The 26,197-nt window shown below is 40.9% G+C and overlaps 1 protein-coding gene across 1 annotated transcript in view; it reads right to left on the reverse strand.

Moving 5' to 3' along the window:
• Nucleotides 1-26,197, reverse strand: part of CPQ (carboxypeptidase Q) — a 153,201-nt gene that overhangs the window by 104,096 nt on the left and 22,908 nt on the right. Inside the window, exon 3 of the mRNA XM_072328974.1 lies at nucleotides 18,467-18,674. Coding sequence (XP_072185075.1) covers nucleotides 18,467-18,674 — 208 coding nt within the window. The remainder of the gene's footprint in view (nucleotides 1-18,466; nucleotides 18,675-26,197) is intronic.

A 26,197-nucleotide genomic window follows, 5' to 3' on the forward strand; every position in this document is an offset into this window, starting at 1 on the left:
TGCAGTCACTTCCAGATTACTTGTACCGACCTTTAATTGGTGTAGCATCTGCTGAAAGTCTAACAAAGTGTACAAGAGACTCCAGAGACGTTTGGTCTTACCAAAGAAAACTCCTTTTGAAAAATGCTACAGCATCGCTCTGTAACCATATGGACTCCATTTCAATCAGCATTTGGAAAACTGCATCTAATCAGTGCTAGGCATTCATTAAAATTAGGCTTTACCAAATAAGCATAATAGCTTTGACATAATTAGATATCTGCTAGGCTACAGAACACGACTAATGTGTATGTTTGTATTCCACTGTAACATTCAGTGTCACACGCGCTAAGGGAATTCCATGACAACCACAGAAGTTTTTTTTAAATAGCATGGATTGGATACGCTTTGTCAAGCAAGAAGCAAAAAGCAACTGTTGATGATAAAATGATCAAATGGAGCAAATCCAATGAGTTTCATCCCAGGACTGTATGGCTGGTGGGAAAGAGGAACAGCCTGCACCAGCCTTCCCAGACTTCAGTATGGAGACTTGTATCAGCTGCTCTACTGATGTAGGACACTTTCTGCATCCTGCAGGCATCAGGCAGATTCTCCAGCAGCTGGCAATACCTTGAGGGAACCATTTAAGCCACACACCTGTTTGGCCTTCTTGTGTTCAACGAGAACAACCAACCCCCTTCCTGCTGTGTTAATATCCCTGCCTTGTGGGACCACAGCTGCCTGCTGCACATTACCATAGGCATGCTAGCAGAGGGCTCCTGGAGGGAGCACCAGTGACAGTTCTAATTGCCAGCAGCTGCAAGACTTCTGGCTTCAGGGATTCTTTTTAATATTTTCTTTCTTTGTTGAACTCCTGGCTTCTCAGCCTTGAGCAGAATTCGTATTTATATCTTTGGTGACCTCACAATCACCAGAATCTAGTGAGTACACAGGACAGATGTTGTATTTTATACCTACAGGAAGGATGTAAATAAATCCAAACACAAAAGGAAACACATTTTCTTTATTTGGAAAGCAGAGAACATAAGAGGAATCACAGGGCCAGCAATACATAAGCAAACTGTAGCCGGCCAGCTGTCCAGAATACTTTTCTGGCGCTCATACCTTCTCCACTTAATGACATTCATTATTATCAGTAACAAATACTTGTGTTAAAATGATCATCCACAAACAGGTGTGAAGTGGCATTACAGCTTTCAGGAAAGGACCAATTACCACATCAGTGTGTCTAAGTCTCTGCTTCACAGCAGGCAGAACAGAGAAGGTGATAATGTCTTGTTCTCAGGCATATACACAAACTGACAATGGAGCTTTACCTTCCTCCAGAGTGGAATGCAAAGCATTAGGGCATGGGGAGGGCAGGCTCCTCACCCTTCAGAGAGGTGATGGTGGTAAAGGGTAGCACACAGGAAACAGCTTTCAGTGAACTGAGCAAGAAGGGTAGGAAAGGAGGATACCAATCTTGGTCTCACTCACTATGAAAATTCTTCCTTTCTATCAGGTAATTGAAGAAGAAAATAGAGATGAGTCAGGGGAGTTTCAAACCCAAAAAAGAGGGGGTGGATGGAGCTTTTCTTCTGTCCTCCTCTACACCTCACACCCTTCAGAGCAGTACACTCTCCAGGCACTGTCTGAAACTCAAGTCTGTCTTAAAAGGAAATATCTTTAGGACTAGGCTCTCTCCGCTGCTGGTGCTGCAACACAAGGCCTAATGGAGATGCACTTTTAGAGTTTAAAAAGTAAGGCTTAAAGGTCAGCAGGGATGCAAGGGAAAGCCAGAAAAACCCACCAGATATAAATGTGAATGATAGAGGGCAAACACGGCCCTGAAAACACCAGGAGAAAGAAGAGCATTTGAGCATCAAAGGCTACAATTTAGATGGACAAAAGGAGAGAACTTTTAACAGTGAAAAACTAGACAGGATAACTTGAAAACCATCATCATAGATAACGTGGAATTAAATGCAGGGAGTGAAGCAGAGGAAATAAAAAAATCTAGTGATCTTTTTTGCTGGGTTTTCACAGAAAATCAGTAGAGCTTCCATGATCATTAATTACAAAAAATAAAAAGGAAGGAAAGGAAGGAAAGGAAGGAAAGGAAGGAAAGGAAGGAAAGGAAGGAAAGGAAGGAAAGGAAGGAAAGGAAGGAAAGGAAGGAAAGGAAGGAAAGGAAGGAAAGGAAGGAAAAGCAAGCTATAAGAAATGACTAAATGAAGGGGAATAAAGGATATGAGAAGAAAGAGCAAAGGACCTGACTGGATGCAGCCTCAAGCAGTGAGCAAACCAAAAGAAACCAAAAGCTGCCATAAGACACTCATTGAGCCTCTTTATTTTCTGAAGAAAACTGAATCTCTGATACATCTTCACTACACAAATGCTTTCCCTACTCCAACAGATTTCATTTCTATACAGTACCGAATACCTTTTCGGTGTTCTAATTAACAAGGAATAAAATTCAATACATTCTGTGCTTGAGTGAGAAAAAACAACACAAAAAAACGGCTGAGGGCAAAAGAATAAAAATTATTTTAGTAAAAAAAACACAGACAGGATATCACCTATTTTTCCTCTATAGTAAGAGATTTCAGTAGCTCCACAGGAAAGCAGCTATTTTAGCATCACCTGATCTTTATATTTGCCCATGTGGTTCACACATTATACAATGATATTCATGAAATGGAAAATGAAATGCATAGTTTTGAGCATGCGGGTTACATTATCTAGTAGCGTACACTAACCTGACAAAATTCATTCTCCACTGAAACAGTATGTTTTTATTTTCAAAACACCGACAAGTCTGCCTGTCACCTCAGAGTCAGATACTGCCTGAATTTTTCGGTCTCAAATTTGCCATCCACAGAAAAGTTCCTTTTAGCAATAGAACATATTTTTAAAGCTTGCTGCAATGTTACAATCACTCCTCAAAATTAAGACTAAACATTGAACAGCATGGCAAAACGTCATGCCAAGCACGAGCACTCTTTCCCTGGTTGGATTTGTTGACTGTGGCACATTCTCCCATGAGCTTCGTAATCTAAATCAGATGAAACAGAAAATCTCCCAGCAGGTCTGTATTTCCTCTGAACAGCTCCTCTCCCTGCAATTAGTGCTATGCCTGGTAAATGAAGAGTGTGGAAAGAACAAAATCTTTCCAGTGCAAACCACACTGAGGAGAATGGCTGACTGACTTCTGTGCTGCTGGTGTCCTTGTAAGTGGCAGCCATGGCAGCCACAAGGAAATGAATGTAGGGGATTCTCAATAAGATGGTTAAATCTTAAGAACTCAAGTCATTTTCCTTCCTCGAACGGAAAAAAGAAATGGCTGTCAAGTGGCAATACTTCCTCTCTTTCTGTTTCATTTTAGACACCAAGTTTATCATGCTTTGCAATATATTCTACTTATTCACACTGTTTCGCTTATTGTTTGAAGATCTGTTCTCTCTCCACTTAATTGTGGAGATGCTTTCATCATCTGCTGAAAGGGAGAGGAAAGATTACTCTCCATCCTGCTTTTACTTTTTATGGCTTGCTTTAGAATCCAATTAGGAGTGTCTACCAGAGTCTCCGTTGGAAGAAAGACTGCCTGAAACGATGCAATTTTCTTTCCTATTTATTAGTTTATCTGTGTTGCTGAGGAAAATGTTTTTTTGATAAAAGGTAGCAGGCTGGAAGCTTTGGTAGGAAGGTACAACAATAACCATGAATTTCACAGTCCCTAAGTAAACTTAAATTCACACACACTTTTGGACTTTAATGAAGAGACAGAAGCACACACAGCAAAAGAGTGGTGGAGAAAGTGAATTGGATTTAGGAACATTACAAGATTTCAGACCATATGAAAGGTGACAGCTACAGCTCTCCCTCTAACAGCTCCAGGAGAAGAGGGCTGTGCAGAAGGACCACGGGTTTCCTCCTCACCCACCTGCTCTGGCTGTTACTCTCCTGATCAGGCAGCCTCCAAGAGGAAGGGTGTGCAGCAGGTCAGCTGCATTCACAGACAAGCACACATTGCACGCCAAGTATGGCCTCAAAGCTCTGGATACGAAAAGACTGAAGCCCGCCTTCTGCAGCAGTGCAGAACAGTGACAGAATAAAAACTGGGAGTTTTCTTCCTGGTGTTGAAAGGCCAAGTAGGAATGACTTTTGGTCCCTAAAGAACACTAAGAAGGAAAACTATGTCAATGATTTTTAATGATTAAAACCAAGACCACAAGCTTCATGAATAGAAAAGCTGTTTAAAAACATATCTACTCAGAACCATAACATAATTTCAGAAGTGTGTTAGTCTCACAAGTTAATGCACATATGACTTACTAGCTACTTCAACTTAGACACCTTATGGGAAAGACTCTCAGAGGAACAAATGGCATTCTCCTTTCCTTTCTCTAGAAAATGTTATGGACAAGCATTGTCTGAACAGCTCTGACACTGTGCAACAGTGTTCTTCAGTTACCTGTCAGCTTTTCCCACTTGCCTGGATTCTGCCACCTTTTCCATGAGAGGACTATGATGTACTGTTCTATACTGAAAAGAGTTAAAGAATCCATCACTGAGTGTTGCTGAGAAGTAACATACAAAGTATTATATGCTTGAAGCCTAATTTTAGGTACTGAAAAACATTTATGTTTCTAAAATCACAAACTGCAGCTGCACTTATTATTCTAAGTAGCTCTGCTAAGTTTCCTCATGGGTATGCCTATTCACATCACATTTCTGGCAACGCTGAAATATCAGAATTCTCTCTGGTACTGCAGCATACAACTTCTGTTTCCCTTAATTTTCAACATTATAAACTAAGTCAAGAAATTAAAAAAAAAAAAAAAAAAAAAAAAAAAAAGAAAAGAAAAAAAGAAGACAAATAGTTTTGTGGAGTTACATACAGTCTCCAATGATCTCTCAGCTGAACTCAGCAGACCAGGATATTAGATTCCATGTGCTGGCAGCATCTAGACAGTGCTTATTCCCTGCTCAAGCACAAGCTTAGCACCCTCTCTGGAGATATGAAGTGTATACTCAAGCTGTCTGGTCCCTTCAAACTCTTTCTGGCTCTCCCATGCTTCCCCAGGATCAGCTGCAGCCTTCTCAGAGCCTGAAATTGCAAGCTCTGAAAGTTGTTGTTTTCTTATTTGGAGACTGTAGGAAGAGAGTGACACAGACCCTCCTCAAAGAAATACCGTGGTCTACACCCTGAGAAAGAACAAGCAATGCATATGTTATAGAACAACTATTAAAGCCTTCCTTACATTCCTCCTGTGAGCATTCTTCTTCCAAACCTCAAACCTCTGCCACAATCACATTTCAATCCCAAGACCTAATTTCTAGCCTAAATGTTCTCCCTGATGATAATGATCTGTTACCAAGGAAAGGCTTGCACTTCAACAAAATTCCAGCTCCTTCATGCTGTTTCCAGAAGCTTCAGGAATCTCCTGGTGAGCTGCTACTGAATTAAACTCAAGATCCAAATCCTCTCAGCTACAATCAACCAATAGTTTCTAAATATTTACATTCAAAAATACGATATTTCAAAATAATGCAATGTATTCTCTGTCATTCAACTCCTGCCGGAAGGATCTGGTAGATCTCTGCTAAGGCAACTTGGAATCTCCATCCAGCAGATGTTAACAATCACATACATCTTATTGAAGAACAAAAAGCAATGGTTATATAGTAGATTATTCATCAGACGTAGCCACCCAATACAACTACTACTGGTTTTGGTACAGGCAAATTACATCATAATCTATTATTGTTAACCTGATTACGGTTTAGAAGAATCAACTTCTAATGATGTCTCTTTTCAGCAGACTGCACAAATGGTACATACACTACATTGGTGTTCCACAAATACTACTTCTGTTTTTAAACACGGAGAGAAGTAGCAGTGAGCTGCTCAGGATCCCAGGGGAACACAAAGGCAGAGTGATGAATGGAACCTCACAATCCCTGTTTTTACTCAGTTCCTGTGATTACTGTCCCTCATCATGAGTATCATTTGTTGTCCTGTGCACAAATGCCTAGAATCAGTCTGGATTTTCCAGAGCTAAATGGTACAGTGGTTTCAATTCCTTTTCTTGAGATATATTTTGACTTCGTAGTCATCAGTGCACTAATGTAATAAAGTCCATATAAAAATAGTAAATCAGAGTAGATTAAAAACAAAAACAAAAAAACACAAAAAACAGGAACTCTACACTTCACAGAGTATTTGCAATATCCACATTAGACAGCCAACGCAGAACTACTGCAGAGATTGACCAGAAAAACAAGGTATTGGTGAAACAGTTTAGTAGAAGTCTCAGACCCCATTCACCTACCCAGGCAATGACATGTGTGTATGATCTGTAATGCCAAGGGAAAGGTCAATTTAAAAAGGAAAGTTGAAAGATAGTGAAGTTACAGCTTTCAGTTTGCACCATCCTCCTAAGCATAGAAACAGCATGGGAGAGAAAGTATAAGGTGTCTGAAGGAGGAGGCAAAAGGCAAGTAATCAAAGCTGGCATCACTGGCAGAGCAGAGACAGGAGTTGGCACTGCTCGTTTATTAAACCAGATGGGGAAGGATCTTGACCACTTATCCTTACCCTGCAGGGAGATTAAAGAATTAGTATTTGATGCAACAAGATGGACACGATGAGAGAGGCTCAGGTGACTGATTGGATTTGAAGGGAAAACCAAAGCTAGAGAAAAGGATTAGAGTAATTGTAATTGCTACTTAGGAGGCAAAAAACATTACTTCTACAGGCATGAGCCCAGTGGTACTGTTGGCTATCAACATCAGGATCTATTTAGAAAATAATCCTAAACAATAACCATGGAAGTATTGACTCTGACCTCCTAAGAACACCAGTCAAAATTTATGTGCAGAAAATCTCTAGTGCCATTATACAAACAGGTCTAACTGATCCCACCTGATCCTTCCAATACTTGAAGAGAGCATATAAACAGAAGGGGGAACGGCTGTTTATGAGAGTGGATAGTGACAGAACAAGGCGGAATGAGACAGGAGGTTTAGGTTAGATGTTAGGAGGAAGTTTTTCACACAAAGGGTGGTGACGCACTGGAACAGGTTGCCCAAGGAGGCTGTGGATGCCCTATCCCTGCAGGCATTCAAGGCCAGGCTGGATGTGGCTCTGGGCAGTTGGGTCTGGTGGTTGGCGGCCCTGCACATAGCAGGGGGGTTGAAACTATTTGATCTTTGAGGTCCTTTTCATGCCACGTGATTCTATGATGCTATGATGTTACTTAAATGCCTGAGCACACATCATCCTAGAGTTAACACAGCCAGGTGAGAGCATCCTATGTGAAGACAGCATTTAATGAAATAACATAGAAATATCCTACCACATTGAAGAGCTACAAGCACAGGTGTAGGGAGTAGAAGAACTAGCAAAACCAGAGGCCTCCTACCGCTGGAAAATAATACAACCATTCTTGTAAAAAGAAATCACAATATGTTGGAGCAAACAATATATTTGCTCATATTTAAGAAAACAAGGCAATACGAAATGAGGAATTAGCGCTTCCGAATCCTTTGCGTGCCCAGTGCACAAAGCAGAGAGATTATGGATATTAATAGCTGAATGCCACACTAGGTGTATTCACCAAGTGGCACTTAGGTTTGTTCACTTGTTTGTGTTACAGGTCATACGTAAAAAGTTACATATTGGAATAAAACATTTTGTTGTACACATCAAATAGGTTTTAAAGCAAATAAAACCAGTCAGCCCCCACACAAACTTGCGCTCACTTTCTGGAAATCAGCAGCAAACCTTGACAAGAATACTTCAGATGTCCTACAGCACATCCAGCACGTTCCATAAATAAAACATTAATGCACATGTAATAAAACTGCTCAGAAACTTGTAGGTAATTTTTTAAACAGTATCCGCATGTCAAGAACAATACCAAAAAGATCTTGAAAAAGAATGAGCAGTATAGCAAATGGAAACAGTGCTTAGTGGGAAGCACAGACTGGAAAACCCAGACATGAAAACAATGAAACTGGACATGTGGATAAATCTATACTGTAGATCACAATGCAAACTGTTTCAGATCATGATAAAAAGAGTTGCAGTACATCTTGAAAATACTAGAGTAATCCTGGTATACATCAAGGAGAACAGTTCATACTCTCAATATCATTTTTTGTCTGTTTGCTTTTTAATGGTATTAGAATTACAGAATATCTCAGGTTGGAAGGGACCCCTGAGGATCATTAAGTCCAGCTCCTGGCTCCTGGTTCCCCAAACACAAACTATGTATGATTTTGATACATTCTGGTACTGTTGTATCTCTTCCAACTGTCCAGAGTCATGTGCTCACAAGCTCTGGAGGTAACCTCTCTAGATAAAGTCCTCAGTGCTACATTTGTGTGGAAAAAGCGTGGAGAATTACGGTAAAATGAAGTGACATTCTACATGTTTCTCACATCTTATCAGCAGCCGAGGAACAGACACACCTCTTGTAAAAATAATTTGCTGGCACCGTATTACTCAGATCTCTTGCAAAAACATTTATATGCCGTTTTCTTGTCAGGTTTTCCCTTTATCCCCTGTATTCACGGACTCCACATACTGGTAAGACTCTTGTCAGTTTAATCAAGGAAATGGAATAACACAAGAGCACTAAAACAGGACCTGCAACTGATGGAGTAAGACATTATGATGATGCTAGGTGGTTCTGAACTCATTAACAGTGTTTTCATAGGCACAGATATTCACAGACTCAGAAGAGCCCAACAGTACTGAAGAGTGCCAGAACTGATTAGGGTTAAATTAACAGGAAATCACAGAAAAGTGCTAAAATTCCCAGTGCTCAACCCTCAGCAAGCGCAGCTGTAACTCCTTACAGTTCAGTACAAGAAACTCAAGACGTGGCAGTTTTATAAGGTCAACATCTTTGTATATGTGAACCAGCAATAAAGGCAAAGGCAGAATAAAACTGTTCTTTTGTACCTTATTGACTGTAGAATACTAGAAAAGAGCTCCATTTCTCCTTAAGACATGCAAGTTATCTGGCTGTCAGATAAGGTTTGCCCAAAAGCAAGCAGAAAGACTGCACTGCAGGATGCAGTCTGGCATTTTGGCCTTCAGGGAACACAAGAAGCAAAGTAAAAATTAATGAATTGTCAGTCAACAACATATTGAGACATCTTGTAGGGAAAGCCCCTAAGTGCAGGGCAAGAAAATAAATCCCACAGCACTCTGCCAATTCATACCTCTTAGGGGAGCAAGACAACACAGCGCTATAAACATCACTAGAATCTTGCACAAGCTCACCAGAGACTTACAAAACATGGTATGTTCTTATTTCCTCTTACTACACTGCAAATGAGAGTTTTATCTTTGTTTTCTGGTCACTGAGGAGAACAGAAGAAAATACTGCTGCATCCTGTTACCATAGGAAACTGCCCCAGGACAATCTCTCTCTGCAAAGTTTCCTATGAACAGTTTTTGTGGCTGTACTATTCATAAGTGATAAGTGTTGATATCACTCCTCCCTGCTTCTTCTTTCACAATGCAGAATTACCGCTACACCTCCATAGCTACAGTGGCGCATGGTGGTAGAAGTGCCGCTTGCAACACCGGAGGCCCAGGTTCGAATCCCTGCTGTGGCGCAAGTGGTAGAACTGCTGCTCTGCTTACACAGAGGGCTCGAATCCCGGGAGTTGGACTTGATGATCTCTAAGGTCCCTTCCAACTCGCATGATACTATGATACTATGATACCACTCAGTGTCCTGCTGCCTTCATGTCTGTGCACACCCCAAGCCTACACAGAATGGTCAGAAAGTACTGTCTACCCTCAAGAAGACTTTTTACATAAGTCCTGCAGCATCAAAACAGAGCACACAGAACATCAGGCAGGGGAGAACCAGGTTGACTGGTTTTCCAGTTCCCTCCGAGGTCAATTCTAAAACTACCTTGACCAAGAGTGCGTTCTCCCTCCTACTGAAAGAAAATAACTCTTTTAGTTTGAAACCACTTCCCCCATAGTAGGGTCTGCTGTGATGGGACAAGGAGGAAAGGTCTCAAACTAAAAGAGGGTTTATTTGAACTGAATATAAGAAAAAAGGTTTTCACAATAAGGACAGTGAAGCACTAGAACAGGTTGCCAAGAGAGATGGTGGCTGCCTCATCCTTGGAGATGCTCGCTGTCAGGCTGGAAGGGCCTATCAGTAGATGCTCCTGTCCATCGCAGGGGCTTGAACCAGATGACATTTAAGAGTCCCTTCCAACTCAAAAGATTCTGTGACTCTATGATCCACAGCCACCACTTTACCCTGTAAGCATAAAATTCACCCGCTAGAGAGGAAAAAAGCCAGCTGAAAATCAAAATGAGGCAATAGTAACAACTGGTTCTCTGTCACTGTGTTATGGCGACGAGCAAAGAAAGTTTACAGAGTAAAATAAATGAAGGCATCACATCTACAAGTAATACATGTGAAGTCTTTTTCAGCCTTTCTGACAACCACTAGCTCCCTGGAAGTACAATGGGAACACCAGTATCCAAATTACAGAGCATTACAAGCAGACAAGAAAAATCCCAGATACCAGCTGAACACCATTATATGAAATGGAAAAAAAAGGTAAATTCAGTGTATTTTTTTCACTCAAGGATTAAAAAAAATAGTTTTTACACTCAAAGAAATGTCTCGTGTCCCAGACATCCTTTGGAAAATATTACTTCTGGAAAGTTAAGTCAGTGAATTTCTTTCTTTAAAAGAGATCTTTCTCCATGTCTTTCCTTGACAAAAAGGAAATCTAGTTCCACCATTCTACAAAAAAAGTTATTATTATGTACTCATCAGCATCAAGGAGCCATACTCAGCTGACACGCAGTGATGATCATGGAATCATAGAATGGTTTGGGTTGGAAGGGACCTCTAAGATCATGTAGTTCCAACCCCCTGCTATAGGCAGGGCCACCTCCCTCTAGAGCAGGCTGCTCACAGCCCCATCCAGCCTGACTTTGAAGACCTCCAGAGAGGGGACATTCACCACCTTGCTGGGCAACTTGTTCCAGAGTCTCACTACCCTCACAGTAAAGAATTCCTTCCTGATATCTAGTCTAAATCTACCCTCTTCCAGTTTAAAGCCATTTCCCCTGTCCTGTTGCTACATGCCCTTACAGAAAGTCCATCCCCAGCTTTTCTAATGATCCCTAAGTTCATCTTCTGTGACATACAGAAAGCATTGCCTCTGTTCATGTCCCCTTACATCACAGAAAACATGTCTTACAGATACTCTGCAAACAACTTAAAGTATCATGCAAATTACGTGACTATTCTGGAGGTCTCACAAGGTATTTCTCTACTGCCTTTCAGTGTGAATAGAGACAGAGCTTTAGAAGTGATCCACCTGGAGTGCGAGTTTTGGATTTCATTCTAGTGAAACTAAGCCAGAAGATACATTCCATCATGTACACAGCATGGCCCAACTGCTAACATATGCTCAGCCTCCATTGTTGTGCCTGAAATAATAAAGCTTTAATTGTAGTTGCTTTTTTTAAAAAAGAAAAAGAAAAAGTTTTGGGTTTTTTTTTTTTTTTAATAATTAACTAATCAGGTGGGGAAAAAAAACTGTTTTAAAATAAGGATTTATGCTTTGAAAGGTGTAAATCTGATTAGCAACCAGAAGGGGAGGAAGTTCAAACAACCAATAAAATACTTTCCCTAATTCCAAGTGAACCAGATACAAAAGTATTTCATTGACAGGAAAAAAATAAAAAAAAAGAGGAAAGCAGGTTTACAGATGAATTAAAATACATCCACACCTGCAGGCTTGAGAGCGCAAGGCCAGCTTAATCAGAATCAAAGAAAAATCGAGAGGACCAAGCAGAACCACAGGAAATTAACTCACTTACCGTATCTGCTAACAAGGCAAAAGCTGGAATAACTGCAGCTCCCTGAACATACACAGTACTAAGAAAGGGAAACAAATCTCAAGAGCACCCAAGGACCTGATGTCCCATGTACACGAAGCCTGTGCACTTGGCCAGGGAATTTATGTGCCTACTACTCTCCAGTCACACATCATGGAGGCATCAATAAATCCCATTCCTGAAGGCAACCAGGTACACCACTGAGGCTGCATAGCTTCTGCAGCCCAGATCCTGCAGTTACCAGGATGCTATCCCAGAGCAAAAGAAGGGTGTAGGAGTGTTGGGGTAACAGAGGGAAGTGAAACAAAAGCTTACAAGAGCTAATAATACAAAAATCCTATTTAGTTTTGTATATATAAAACAATATCATTGCTTTCCTTTCAGTGGGTATTGGATGCAGTAAAAAAATAAATAAATAAATAAATAAAAATTAATTAACCTCTAATGCCCAAGAAAAGACTTTTTTTTTAATTAAAGAGACACATAGATGGCCAGTCTCATGCTTCAACAGATGATGTTACTGAAGAATAAGTGATAGCAAACCTAACTCCAATTTAGTGCAGCCACAGGTTTACCTACTCATAGAAATTGCTTTATTAAATGCCCAAGCTAAAAAAACAAAAAAGATAGCAAGCAAGAAGTAGGCAGCTGCAGAGCTCCAGAAATCATTTTATGATGCAGCTTATCTTTTAGAAACGTACTAATAGCTGGTGGCCCACTCCATTTAGCACAGAAGAGAGGCAGCCCTCTAGGGCACAGTGACATATCTTATCTGCTTGACTCACAGGCACTGATACAGGGAAGAGAATACAGGTCTGCTCAGTTAGATTCACACACAGCGCTGGAGGGTTGCTGAGGGACTCTCCTACAGCTCATGAGTAGGATGGACTCATGTCATGCTGACTCCCTTATTAACAGAAACTGCTACCATACAGGTTGTAGCCTAGTGCTTCTCTGGAGAACTTAGCACTGAAATTCAATTCCATTTAATCATAGCAGTTAAGGAAGACTACTAAGGTGGTAGTGAAATCAAGTATGCTGGCACACACAGTGAATGGAGGGGTAAAAGGAAAGGAGACTCTGGGGCACCTATTATAACCAGAGGGTATAGCATCTCAGTGAAAACAGACCAGTTTCAAAGGCCAAATGCATCTCCTTGCTAAAACAAAAACAATCAAACCATCCTCAAATACAAGGAAAGGAAATCCTACCGAAACTCCTGTGCCATTCTGGACTTCAGAAAACTTGACAGAGAAAAAGCAGAAGTCCCCATGAATGTCCCCATGAAGCCCTTACTTTCCTTACACCCAGAGTATCCATGAAAGGAGGAAGCTTCACATCTGGAACCAAGGGCAGCAGACCAAGCATTAGCATTAGGAAGAGGTGATGTGGTAAAAACTCAGTGCGCCAGCACATGAGAGCCAAGAAATGACACTGACTTTGCCAAAGAAATCAAGAAGGGAATGAATTGTTTACAAAGCGGTGAAGAATGAAAAGAAAGACAGGAAAGGAAAAGAAAATGCCAGATACATTTTGGAGGGAACAATGTATATACACAAACAGTATAAATTACCATATGTGGCAAAAGCAGATAAACCAATTGGGGAGGAAAAGATGAGGAAAATAAGAGAAAGATACAGTGTTATGAAATTATCTAATCTGTGGTTCTCAAGGAACAGAAAGATGTTGTTACAGTCTCAGATTGATAAGAGCACATTCACACGGGACAAATGTAATGGACCACTTTAACAGTGAACGGATATCTCTTGCCTTGCCTATAGGTAGCTCTAAAAACTTACAGCCAGGAAGGAGTGGACTTATAGCTACCTTATCACAACCACATTTTCTAACTCTGTTTTGTAATCTGAGTATTATTGCCATAATGTCCACCACAAACTGAGAAACACTCATCAGTTCATTGCACACAACAGCAAATATACATATTACACATTTCAAGTTGTGCAAGGACCATTAATCACAGTACAGTCAAGCTACTAAAGCCAAAAAAAAAAGAGTCAACATCCTGGTTTCTGCAAGAAGCCAAATACTATGGATACTGTTGATTAGTTACAATAATATGTGTTATTTCAGAAGGGTCATTAAAAGTAGTTCTGTTACTCTTGACTGAAAATACAGATTTTTAGTGTTTTCACCACCAAATTGCCAACACCTTGGAATTTGTTACTGGGAAAAAGGTTGTCATAAACATAACATTTGCAAGTAGGACAAGGCAAATTACTTGCTTGTTACTGTGACTTTCTTTTGTGTATCAGAACTCACTGGTGTCACCTATGAAGTACCAAGAGAACCATTTGACTCTGACGCAAAACAGTGTCAATTTCAAGATCTCTCCTAACATGACAGAACAGCTGGACTACATGGTAACAAAAGCCACGTAACTACTGCTCTTTCCTAACAAACCAAGAGAGACGGTGTAGGCAATTTTATTTCTTAGTCAATTACCATTTTGTCCTAACCCTAAACAAATTCTGCCCTTGAAACTCAACAACAAAGCTCTTCACTATCACTCATGAGTAGGCATCAGCTCTAAGAGAAACAAAGCAATGTTTAAGTTCATTCCTCCTTGTCCTCATTCAGACTTGGGGTGCCTGACACCCCAAGCAGTTTTATGCTTTCTACAGCTATAGTATCATACCTTAAAGACAACTATGCTGCCCATATTATCTCTGCTCAGAGCTTCCCATCAGGATCCACAGTTTTTGCCCTTGACAGCATGGTAGCTGCTTGCCAGCTCTGGACCAAGGAACAGTCAGCAAGCTGCCAGTAAGAGAACACTGATTTCATTCACTCTGGGAGCTTACCAATTCCATCCTGTCAGTAAACTTTAATAACCTGCCTTAATAAGCCTAAGAAGCTGATTTACTAGACTGTACTTCTTTTTAACCTACCAATTTTGTTCACATTGGAAGATCACCTCGAAATGACACCATGAAGAGGTTTTCATTGTTTTAGCCAGCTTAAACAGTTGCAAATAGAGTAGCAGTAGGCCCTGTTCAATACAGTTTGCAATCTTAAATACAAGCAAGCAAACAAACTAACTAACAAACAAAAAAACCACCACAATTAAAAGCACTCTGATACAGCTGAGGGAAAACTGAAGTTCTGCCCTTCCATGACCTGAGGAAGGTGGGATTGTGAGTATTAGGGGATACTTTCTTCTAATATGTTTGCTTTGGAAAACCGCGACAATACCATTATGTTATTAGTATATAGGTGCATATGTGTACTGGGGGCCCTCCAAAGTGAAGGTTCTGGTCAACAAAATAGTGGCGTACAAACTGGAAGAATGCAAGACTTTCTTTCACAATAGTAAGAAGCCTTTCATCAGCGCTTTACCTTTCATCTCTCACCCTTCTAACTTGCTGTTCCCTCCAGCAATGCAGCATTTGCCATCAATCACTCCAAAGAGCAGGTTAGACAAGTGGAGCCCCAGACGCTGGCTGAGGAGAGGCACTGCATCCCAGCCGAATCCACAGCACAGCGCAGCTGTAGACTGTCAAGGGGACACAAACAGGGATCAGAAGAAAACACAGAAGGAAGCATAGATATAGGAGAATCCATCTCCCCTGCAGCAATGCCTGTTTCCTGACAGAAACACAACGCAGATCTGTGCGTCACCGAGTGGCAGAAGTGACAGACTGAGCCTGAATACTTCTCTTATTACAGAGGAAAGTAGATTAACCAATTCCTCCTCCGTCCCTAAAAGAAACCCCTAAGTGAAGGTAAATGTAAAGAGAAAGTACATTCCATGAAAAAAGTGCTTCTTGGCAGCATCTAAATTTGAAATTGCTTTTGACACCTCAGCTCACAGCATAGATTAAGGATTCAATGCTTCAAAACAAACACGCATTTGGCAGCTGTCTCTCCCCTCTATTCATTCAATTCTGAAATAACTATAATGCAGTATTCAGATCCCATAAACAGGCTTCACTACCTTGAGCCTCTACCTCTGTTCTACATCTCTATAATTTCCTTTGCATGCTAAAATACACTTCCAGAAACAGGCTGGCAAACAGAAGATGCAAAGAGCAGCTTTCAAATGAATACGTCCACAGGGTGCCAGAAATAAGAACTGGAAAGATCAGAGCTCAGATCATCTTCTGGTTTTCAGACAATAAACAGGTCATGGATTACAGTGTTCTCTGATGATAACAAATAAGGCTATTTTCAAGATACCTTTTTTTGTGTGTTTTTTTCCCACAGAACTGTCTTTTGAAACACGTTTCACTTCCTGTTCAACAGTATTAAATCTATTAAAACACTGTTAGTACTAGAAAATATATTGTGAAGTGCTACATTTGTGGAGAACTAATATCATTTGGACAGTATCTGAATTCAAAATACTTTATTTTCAAGAAAGTAATTTAAGCTGGTAATGATGACTTCTTTAGGGGAATGGAATACAAAGCACATAAAAATGTTATCAGGCACCAACATCAGCAGCGTAGTATGTGATCCAATTCAGTTAGTTGACATTACTTCATTTCTCAGACTTTTTGAAGCATCAATGATGAGACTTGCACAATTCTGATACCGCTCAGATGTGACCACTTACATCCTGACCCCAGTGGTGGACTCAAGAGTGCTTCCAAGTGCCAGCCCCAGCCACATCCCATTGCCAGCCACAAGAAAGACCCAATGCTATACCACTTCTTCCTGCTTCCCAGCCTTCACTTCTATAGCAATAAAACCAAGGCATGGATCGAAAAGAAACCATGCCATTACCCTACCAGGACACATCTCCAGTATGGGACACACTCAGGGTCAGGTTAGCTACAGACAACAATCACTCTTCAGGTAAAGACCTAATGGGCAGCTGGGACAGAAACAAATAATATGAACTACTCTGAACAAACACAGACCAAACAAAATAGTATTACAAAATGTAGCACCACTTACTTTTATAAAGTTCAGTCATAGATTTGTTTGAGTTGGAAGGGACCCTGCAATGAACCAGGACACCTACAGATAGATCAGGTAGCTCAGAGCCCCGTCCAGGCTGAGCTTAAATGTCTCCAGGCATTGGGCATCCACCACATCTCCAGGCAACTGTTCTAGCATTTCACCATCCTTACTGTAAAAACCTTCTTCCATATATCCAGTTTAAATCCTTCCTCTTGTACTTTGAAACCATTCCCCTGGTCCTATCTCAGCATACTCCACTGAACAGCCTGTGCCCTTCTTTCTTACAGCCCCCTTCAGGCACTGAAAAGTCACTCTCAGGTCTCCCCAGAACCTTCTCTTCTCCAGGTTGAACCCCATCTCTCTCAGCCTGTCCTCATAGGGAAGGTGTTCCATCCCTTGGATCATTTCTGTGCGCCTTCTCTGGACACGCTCCAACAGGCCCAAGTCTCATAGTGCACTGGGGACTCCGCACCTGGATGCAGTACTCCAGGTGAGGCCTCACCAGCACAAAGTAGAGGGGCAGGAGGATCACCTCCCTCACCCTGCTGGCCACGCTTCTTTTGACGTGGCCCAAAATACAGCTGTGGCACATTGCTGGTTCATGTCCAGCTTCCCATCCATCGGTACCCATGCATCTCTTCAGTGCTGCTTTGTATAAGGGGCAGTTAAGCTTGCCTTCTGACATGGCTTAAACACCCAGCTACTCCTGCCTCTAACCACAAAGGCTCCTGCTCAGCTTGCAGCTCAAGTTCCAGAGCAGGGGGTGGAGGATGTTTCTGGCTTATCCACAGTCCTCAGTCCAGCTCTGAGACTGCATGATCTCTCATCTCAGCCAGCAGCCTGCTGGACAAAGCCCACTGCAAGCATTAAGCTCACCAACAACTGTGTCACATTATAAAAATGTTATGCTAATAACAGCGTGTACCTGATGGCCAGACTCCTCTCCATCTCACCTCTGTGCCTCAACTTGTGTTCTTCAACACAGATGAGTATTTTAAGTATAAGCTCTCAGAGTCTGAAAAAAATCTTACCAATTCTCTTACCAATCAGAAAAGAAAAAAATATATATATACTTATTTGAGTAGTAAAACTACATATGATAAGTAGGTAATGTACTAAAGCATCTCAAAATACAAGAAAACATGGTTTCAGCCTATCTTATTTAAAGAACTGAGTGAGAATTACCCATCTTACTTCTAAAGTGCTCTGAATTAATGGTGTTAGAAGCAGACTACTGTTTCATCTAGTAGAAGCCAGCCTAGAGCAGGGAAAATTCCCAATACAGTAAAAACTATTCACATACATTCCAGTCAAATACACAGAGTTATCACGCACACTCTGATCCATGTTGTCACCGCAGACATTTAATTCCAGTTACCTCAGAATATTCACAGTAGCCTTGAGAATACAGGAAGTTCTTTAAAAGTAAAAAAAAAAACCTAAAACACACAATTTGGATCAGTAACAAAAAATGAAAACATTGGGAAAGAACGACAAAGCATGAGGGAAAAGAACTCTTGTGTAGCCAAGAGTTTCAAAACCGAACACCCACTCATGACTGGCAACGTTTAAGTTGGAAAAAGCAAAAAATGCCCACCCAGAAATGTCATGTGAAGTAAAGGCTGAAATGTGAGACACGGGGAGAAAAGAATTGCTTACCTATGAATAGAAAAAGAAGCAACGGATCTAATGAGGGATGCCACTGCTCCAACCTTAGCAGCTTCCACTGCTCCCAGTGATCTGTACCGCACAGTTTCACCGTAACTGATGAAAGGTTGGTTGTAGACAACGATCTTCCCCTTGGCCTCTTGAGCTCTTCTGTGCAGCTCTTCGAATGAGGCTACCACGATGACTTCCGCTGTAATTCCTGAAAGAAAGCATTACAGTGGTTTTACAGCTTTCTTGTAACTCTCCAAAAGCCAGTTTTAACAGAAAGAAAAACATGGGCTGTACAGAACACAGGAAAGCAGACTCAATTCCATACTGGCAAAGGAAGACTATGTAAAAAGCTTCACTGGGGCCTGGTACCAAACAGCTGCAATAGTGCCCTAAACCAGCTACACGCAGTACCACACTTGAAGGACATGAGGGAGACATGGAAGGAATTCTGTTCTCTAAATGTGCTTTAGTGCCTCACTGCAGTCATTAACACGATAAAAACATTTGCAAAGCTGCCTATGGGATTATAATAAGAAAGATGGAATTGTTTTGATACGTTGCTAACCAACTCAGCTTAACACCAGACACATGAAAGCACATATTTATAGACTAAAACAGATCATTATTAAATCCATAAATGAAATTAAAGCTTCACAGCTTTAAAAAAAAAAATGTTGCAGCAAGTCTATAAATTAAACAAACAAACAAACAAAACCCTTTATATTTAACTCAGAAGAATACCACAGTTGTACTGAGCCCTTCTGGGGAGCTCTCCCAGGAGCCCATGTTTCCCAGCTTTGAGACAGGAACACAGGCAGGTACTTCTGGACAACTATTCACACAGGCTAAATTACATCCCACCCAGTTGTTTGTTTTTAATATTTGGAATAATCTTGAATAGCTACATTATGTTGTTCAGGAAAAAATATAAATAAAGAAGGAATTTACATAAAAAGTTTTTTTCCAAAGCCAGGGAATGCTTCTGTCTTGTCAGAATGTTAATTAGGGAGTTATATTTCACTCCATTTACAAAGTAACTCATTAGAGTTACCCCTGGTAATAATCTGGTTCTCTTGATTGATTACAGAGATAAGTAGAAATTCCTGAACAATGTGGGCTAGGGCTTTTCTTCCAAACATAGGATGGATGCCTGAAATGTTAACGTTGCACATGTCACCTAAAAGCCATCAGTGAAAACTTAAGCTAAAAACACGGGTCTGGTAAGGAGTAGGGATTTGCTGAAGAAGTCAAAGTATCAGATTTGGAAAAGCAAATGTTCCTCCTCAAACTGTAATACATGAAAAGGATTGATAAAAACACAGGAAGGTCACCTTTCCTAGCATCTATATCCAGGCTCATGGCTTCTTTAAGAAGAAATTATAGCATACTTCAAACCCTTACAGAAACTGTTACACACAAAAAATCTGGTTTCTTAAGAGCGCACCTCTAGGAGGGCACGAGACATCAATGGCTGCAGGAAAGGCCAGTGGATTTTAGCTACAGGACTAACCTAGGGTGAGAGGTGTAAAAATTTTAACCAAGTAACTATTCAGATCCTTAGCTTTACAAAAAGAGGCACCAAGAGCCAAAGCAGAGAATCACCTTCAAATTCTACTTGGTTGTCGTTGGCAGGTAGCGAGAGTGCTAACAGACTCCAGCTGTGTCTACTGAACTGGAGGTCCCAACGCCTACTAAGGAGCATCCCTCTGACAGAATCGTTCTGCAGATGGAACCATTCCACTGGAAATAGAGCCAGCTATCTGCAAAATCTCATTTCTCACAAGAAAATTCAAGGTCTCAGTAGACTGATGCTGCAATCCATGTCTTATACTATTTCCCACTGCAGCTGAGTTGCTCATCCCAATGCTCCACTTGGGTCACACAGCATTGCACTGGGAGGACAGACATTGCATTACAGCCTGTTCAGCAAGGGAAGCAAGGGGTGTAAGTGGTGTTGGCACTGCTTTACTGAATTAATGAACAAATATCCACTCTGGGTGGTTTTTAGAGAATGCCACAGGCAGCCAGCAACTATCTATAATATCTAAGAAGTGTCATGGACCAGCGCATTTACCACCCTACCCTGCCAGCAAGCACCAGGAGTTCGTGTAGGGTGCTTTCTGGGAGTTAAAGTCAAGGCTTAGAGCTGCGACCTCCAGCACAGGGTCTCTGTTTCTCAGTGTTCCCAAAGCAGCTAAATAAAGCCATTCTTTGACAAAATAAAACAAAGGTTCTCTCTGCAAGTTTAACTTAAATAGCAGCAAGTTATATGTTAAGCATCTATTACAGCACTTTCCATGACTAAACAAAGTTCACTGGTGTAACTTCTGACTAATCCAATGTCTCATTTGCATTTAAGCCCCATTTGATTCCATTTCAGTCTCATCTATTACAGCCATAAGAACAATGTTTAGTTTAAATACATATGTGAACACACACATAAAACCCCCCTAGACTTCCAGTGTAAAGGCAGAAATGGAAAAAAAAAGCCCAACAGTTTCTCATAAAGGAGAATGGATTGCTCCTTTTAAAAAAGAGAAGTGTCTCACCTCACCAAGCCTTTAACCAAATCAATCAAACTTTTCTTGCATCTCCTACCACTCCAGCTCCGCTCCCCATCTCTAATGCTCTTCTATCCCTTCCTTACTACTGTCATCACCTGATCTGGAGCTTGTCTGTGTGTTATACAGAAGCGTTCAGAAAACCTATTTAAGGAGGGAGCTGAACTGCCTGCTTACTTAGGCAAAATACAGAGATTATAACCTGCACAGTCCAAGAGATGAAAGACATTTGGGGATTAGCTAAGTAAACTGCCTAGAAGAAAGAACTCTGAACACGACAAATTTGGCTGACAGCATGAAGCAGAAGCCTACTTAGTTCTTGCCGTGTGAAAGATCATACTTGTTGGGTTGGCCAGTGAGCAGAAGAGTCTGCATAGTGCTACGGTTTTCCTTTCATTTCTCACATTAGCCAGTAAACTGCACCATGTCATTTCTGAGAACTAAGGTACGGGAAAAATGTTAATGACAGGAACTAGCAATGAACTGAAGTACTACAGTCTTCTGTACACAGAAGTGTATGTTTGTATCTGAACACTTGGCTAAGCCACAATGTTGGTCACACTGCCAATCGAAATAAATGGCACTGCATGCATTAGCAAGGCCTGAAATTCTACACAGGCAGGCAGAAGGTGAGATGGATTACAGTTACTCTTGATTAGCTGCAGAAAGTCCAATAATATGTATTCTAAAAAAGCACCCATAAATCAGCTATCTGTGCTGCTGCCATACATCACAAGCCTGACTTCTTGGCATGAATGGTTCTATCAGGACAGCCATTGTCCCAGCACCTGCTTACCTGCCAGCAATGATGCTAGAACTAGATTAGTTCAAAGGGAATTCCCCCAAGAGGCAACTTATTCTCTTCAAGTTTAAATGCACCAAGAAGTTAAGAAATTTTAGTACCTGGAGTTATGCATCTGTCTATGTTAGTAACTGGTTGCAAAGAAGAGCAAGAAAAAAGGTAAAATCCAGCCTATAATTGTGTTTTGAGAACTGATGAATTCCTATTTGAACAACTCAATGGAAACCTCACACAGAACACTGCTGACATTCTTGGCCATGGCAGGGCAAGACATGGCAAGATTTTAATGCATCGAGCATCACGGATTTCTGAGATTTGAGAATCTAGTCTCTGTTTTTATTTATTACCATCCTACAATTCTTAACCGCATACAAATTTGACCCAGTTAGTTACTATCGGATGCTGTATTAAAATAGAAGAATTTAGAGAAGTCAGAAAGAAGTATTATTTGCATACTGTTTAATCTTCCTGGATAGTAAACTGCTGATTACTCAATTAAGGCCTACATTACTGTCTTTTTTCTTCCCCTGGTCTCAATTTGGTCATCCACATCAACAGAAACAGTCCATTGGGAATCTAGTTACAAATACAACTGCAGTCATCATTCAACATATTTTTTAATGACAGCAAGTGAGCCACTGATCCATACATACTTCCATACTTCATTAATTCACTCTGCATGTGAATAAGAATTCCAAATTCTCTTACACATCACACGATGGAACCATGGTGCTGCTGATCAATATTGCTAGCGCTGCCATTGCCAAGTAAATACCCTGATGGACAGGGCAATTTTTGCTTAAAACAATTAAAACACATTCTTCCCAGGTCTAGACACAACAAATTTGGATAAGACACCAATCAAATCTCCACTAAACATCCCTGTGCGTTATGCATTGAGAATAAGTAAACAAATACTGCCTAAAATCCCAACACAAAAACAGAAAATACTACCAGTTAATATAATGATAATGGTCGAGACGTTTAACCTGGGCAAGAATGCATCTGAAACATGTCCCAAACTCTGAAGCCAAGCAGCAGGAGGAACAAAGGGCTGCCTCCACTGTCACCAGAACCATCAGGACACCTGGACCAGGATAACAGGATGCTTCTTCATGGTAAGAAGAAGACAAAGAAAGAACAGGAGCAGCAGCACATCACAGCATGTGAATCCTCCCTGAAGACAGTGGCCCCACCCCACACAGCAGTGACACCACACTGTTGATGCCTTCATTTCTTGTCTACTGCCACTCTTCCTCAGATTTCTCCATTTGCACCTCATCCCACTGACAAAGCTAATGAAGGAACCAGAAATCTGCTCCATCAAGGTATGTTGAAATCCAGGCTGATTTTACCTACTAGAAGTCTCAAGTATTTGTGACTAGCTGATTGAGTTATACTTCTGGAGTTGGGGGGGGGGGGGGAGAGGAAATTGTTGAAACACAAGAAGTTTTTTCAGTAGAAGAGTGAAAAGGCAAATTTAGTGTTGAAAAATAAATTGGGTAAGGGACTTGCCAAGATATACTATCAAGGCTTAGCAACCTCGAAAATCAGCCCAGAAAACATTCTTCCCCTCAACTATGTCTTACTTCTTCAATGTTTGACCTTTATCTTAAGGTCTGAGGTCTTTTTTCTTCCTGTTTATGGCAAAGCAACCACAACAGGACCCTGCTCCAGACTGGTTTGTTTTGTGCTTTACTAGAAGAAAGAACTGACTCTCTCCTTTGCGTGCATTTGCCAGAACACAGAAGGAGCAAAGCAAAAACCTCTGCTTTGGTGCAATTTCTAAAGTAAACAAAAGTTAAACTATTCCTCAGTGGCACTCCATGTACAGTGTACTTAACCTCGTCATATTAAATGCCTAGGAGAAGACTTTCTTGCATTCCTGTGTAAAGCAAAGGATTACACAAAGTTATCACTCAGCAAGGGGGCCTGTGCCAAATGCTTTCCGATGGAACAGCATTCAATGAAGAATTAACTCGTATATGCAATTCTATAATCATAAGCTATGAATAACAGCTAGCATCCATCACATTTTTACATATTTTTATAAGCATGTTGCTTTTGAGCTTTCTCCAGGAAGCAGTTCGGCTTGCCCCAAAGGTTCCATAACATTCAACAAGATTTTCAGCAAAACAAACCCAAATTCTGGGTCTACTCATTAAACTAAGGTTTGGTGTCTGACTAAAGCAAATGAAAGATTCACATCATCACATTTTTTTCCTCCCTTAAAAGCCATTAGCTCTGACTGAAAACTTAAAATACTCTTAACACCGAGCAACATCTTTGCTCCATCAACACATATCAACGTGCTGAAAACAATTGTAATATGAAGAAAAGAGCAAATAATTTAAGGCAAATTGTGAAATGAAGAGGAGGGGTATTATCAGGTAATATTATTTTGCAAAATATGAATATGCTTTTGGAAAATGTGATCTCAGCTACTCTGTGGAACAGAAAATAGAATTACTTCACAAAACTAAAATTACAAAGGAGAGTTGTCCAAAAGGATGAGGCTCTTCAGTTCTGTTGCACAGCACAGAGACTAAATACATTACTCAGTTCTCTAGGAAGACAGAGAGAAAAATAAACAGTATATAGCAGTTACGTTTTCAACAAATATGACTTACAATTTCCAGCAAGTACTGGATCTTACCACAGCAGCTTGGTTTCAATAACATGTAGCTTCCTGTGCAGCAGTAAATCCTGTTACAAGAAGGCCATACTTGACACCCAGCACGATGCCCTTGGAGACAGTGGAGTGGGACAGCATGAGGTACTGTTACAGCAGCACTTCAGCAGCTGGTGTTCTCAGGACAGCCCTGAAAAGGACATGGGCTTGCTAAACAGCCTGCATGGAGTCATGCAGGACCCAGAAAAAACAGCTGCTGAACATGCCCTCATCCAAATAAGAAAGGAGCACTGAGAGCAACCCTTCCCTTATGAGAGAGACAGATGCCAGTCATTGCAGGCCATTCCTTGGGAGTGAAGTGGCAGCACCCTGCTGTACACACATCTCCCATGCATTCGGAATACATCACTAGTGTGAGGCAAGAGTTTCAGCCTGGACTTCCCAGCTGCCAGGAAAGCACCTTTAAGTACAGCGACACCATAAAGAGTCACAATCTGAAGATAGATTTTTCTGCTGCTACTAGTCTGTATATTTCACATGCATATCCATTAAAGCACAGACTGGAACCCACGTCCTTCCCAGACAGCATGCTCACCCCAAACCACAGAGCTACTCCCACTCTCTACATCTTCCAAATGCCACCAGCCCAACTTCAGTTCCAGATGCCAGGCTGCTGAACACCACAGCACCAGAAGTCCTTAATGGATAAGAGCCTCTACATTCCAAGAATAACAGCAGTGTTATTATCACAGTGTTGCTCTAAGTAATAAATAAAAAAAGCAATCCAGGCATCCAAGACTTAGTCTCATTGTCTCAAAACATGAATCAATTGCACCCCACGCACTGAAAAATGGAGATCCACTGGAGATGGAAGTAGAGCTTTGTCTTGCGCTTTTCTCTCTAGTTTCAGACTCTCCATCCTGGGCTCACATCAGCGAACCCTTGATCACAATGGGTACTCAAGCCCTTTCCTTCTCCTTGGAGATCAGTGGTCACCTTAGATTCTGGCTACAAAAGGGTAATTCATCTGTTATACATCAGAACTGCCTTTTCTGCTGCCTTTCTGTTAATTCAGTTCAATTTCCTAATCAGTTTTATCTCTGAGAACTGAAACAAGAGGATTCAGAGCACTGGGGGAAGCTACCTCAGACAGGACTGAGGCCAGATCACTGCTCTCAGCAGCATCCCTGGCTTAAAAAGACTGAGCCTATGGCAACTATATGCTCTCAACAGCTTCATGACACATTATCATCCCTATTTTATAAATAACAGACTGGAATTAAATGCTTATTATGTAAATGGCAAAACTCCCACTACCTTCTGTAAGAGCAAGACTGGACCAAATGTTGTTGATAGTTAAACAAAAAAAATCCCACAACTCTTAACAAACAAACTAGGAAAAAGTCTGCCAAGGTATCATTTTTACATTCATCCAATTTCAGTTTCACTGCTACCAACAGTACAGAGAAACCAGAGGATGTTCCTTTGTAGGAGAGGCATTTAGAGCAAGATGCATTCTGGGGTTTATTCTCCATGTCAGTAGTTCTTTAAAATATCAGGGTCAGACAAGCATCAGGAAAAATAAAGTGCATTTTAAAACACATGAAAATAAATATGATTTCTTTGATACTTTATGGTCAAACATCTGCTAAACTACTATTTTTCCTCAATTACAGGATACTCAAAGCAACAATTATATTTGTTTTGCTCAGAATTTTGGGGATATAATCAGCACT

Source organism: Excalfactoria chinensis, chromosome 2, assembly GCF_039878825.1.
Source record: "Excalfactoria chinensis isolate bCotChi1 chromosome 2, bCotChi1.hap2, whole genome shotgun sequence".
In the NCBI taxonomy this organism is placed as follows: Eukaryota; Metazoa; Chordata; class Aves; order Galliformes; family Phasianidae; genus Excalfactoria; species Excalfactoria chinensis.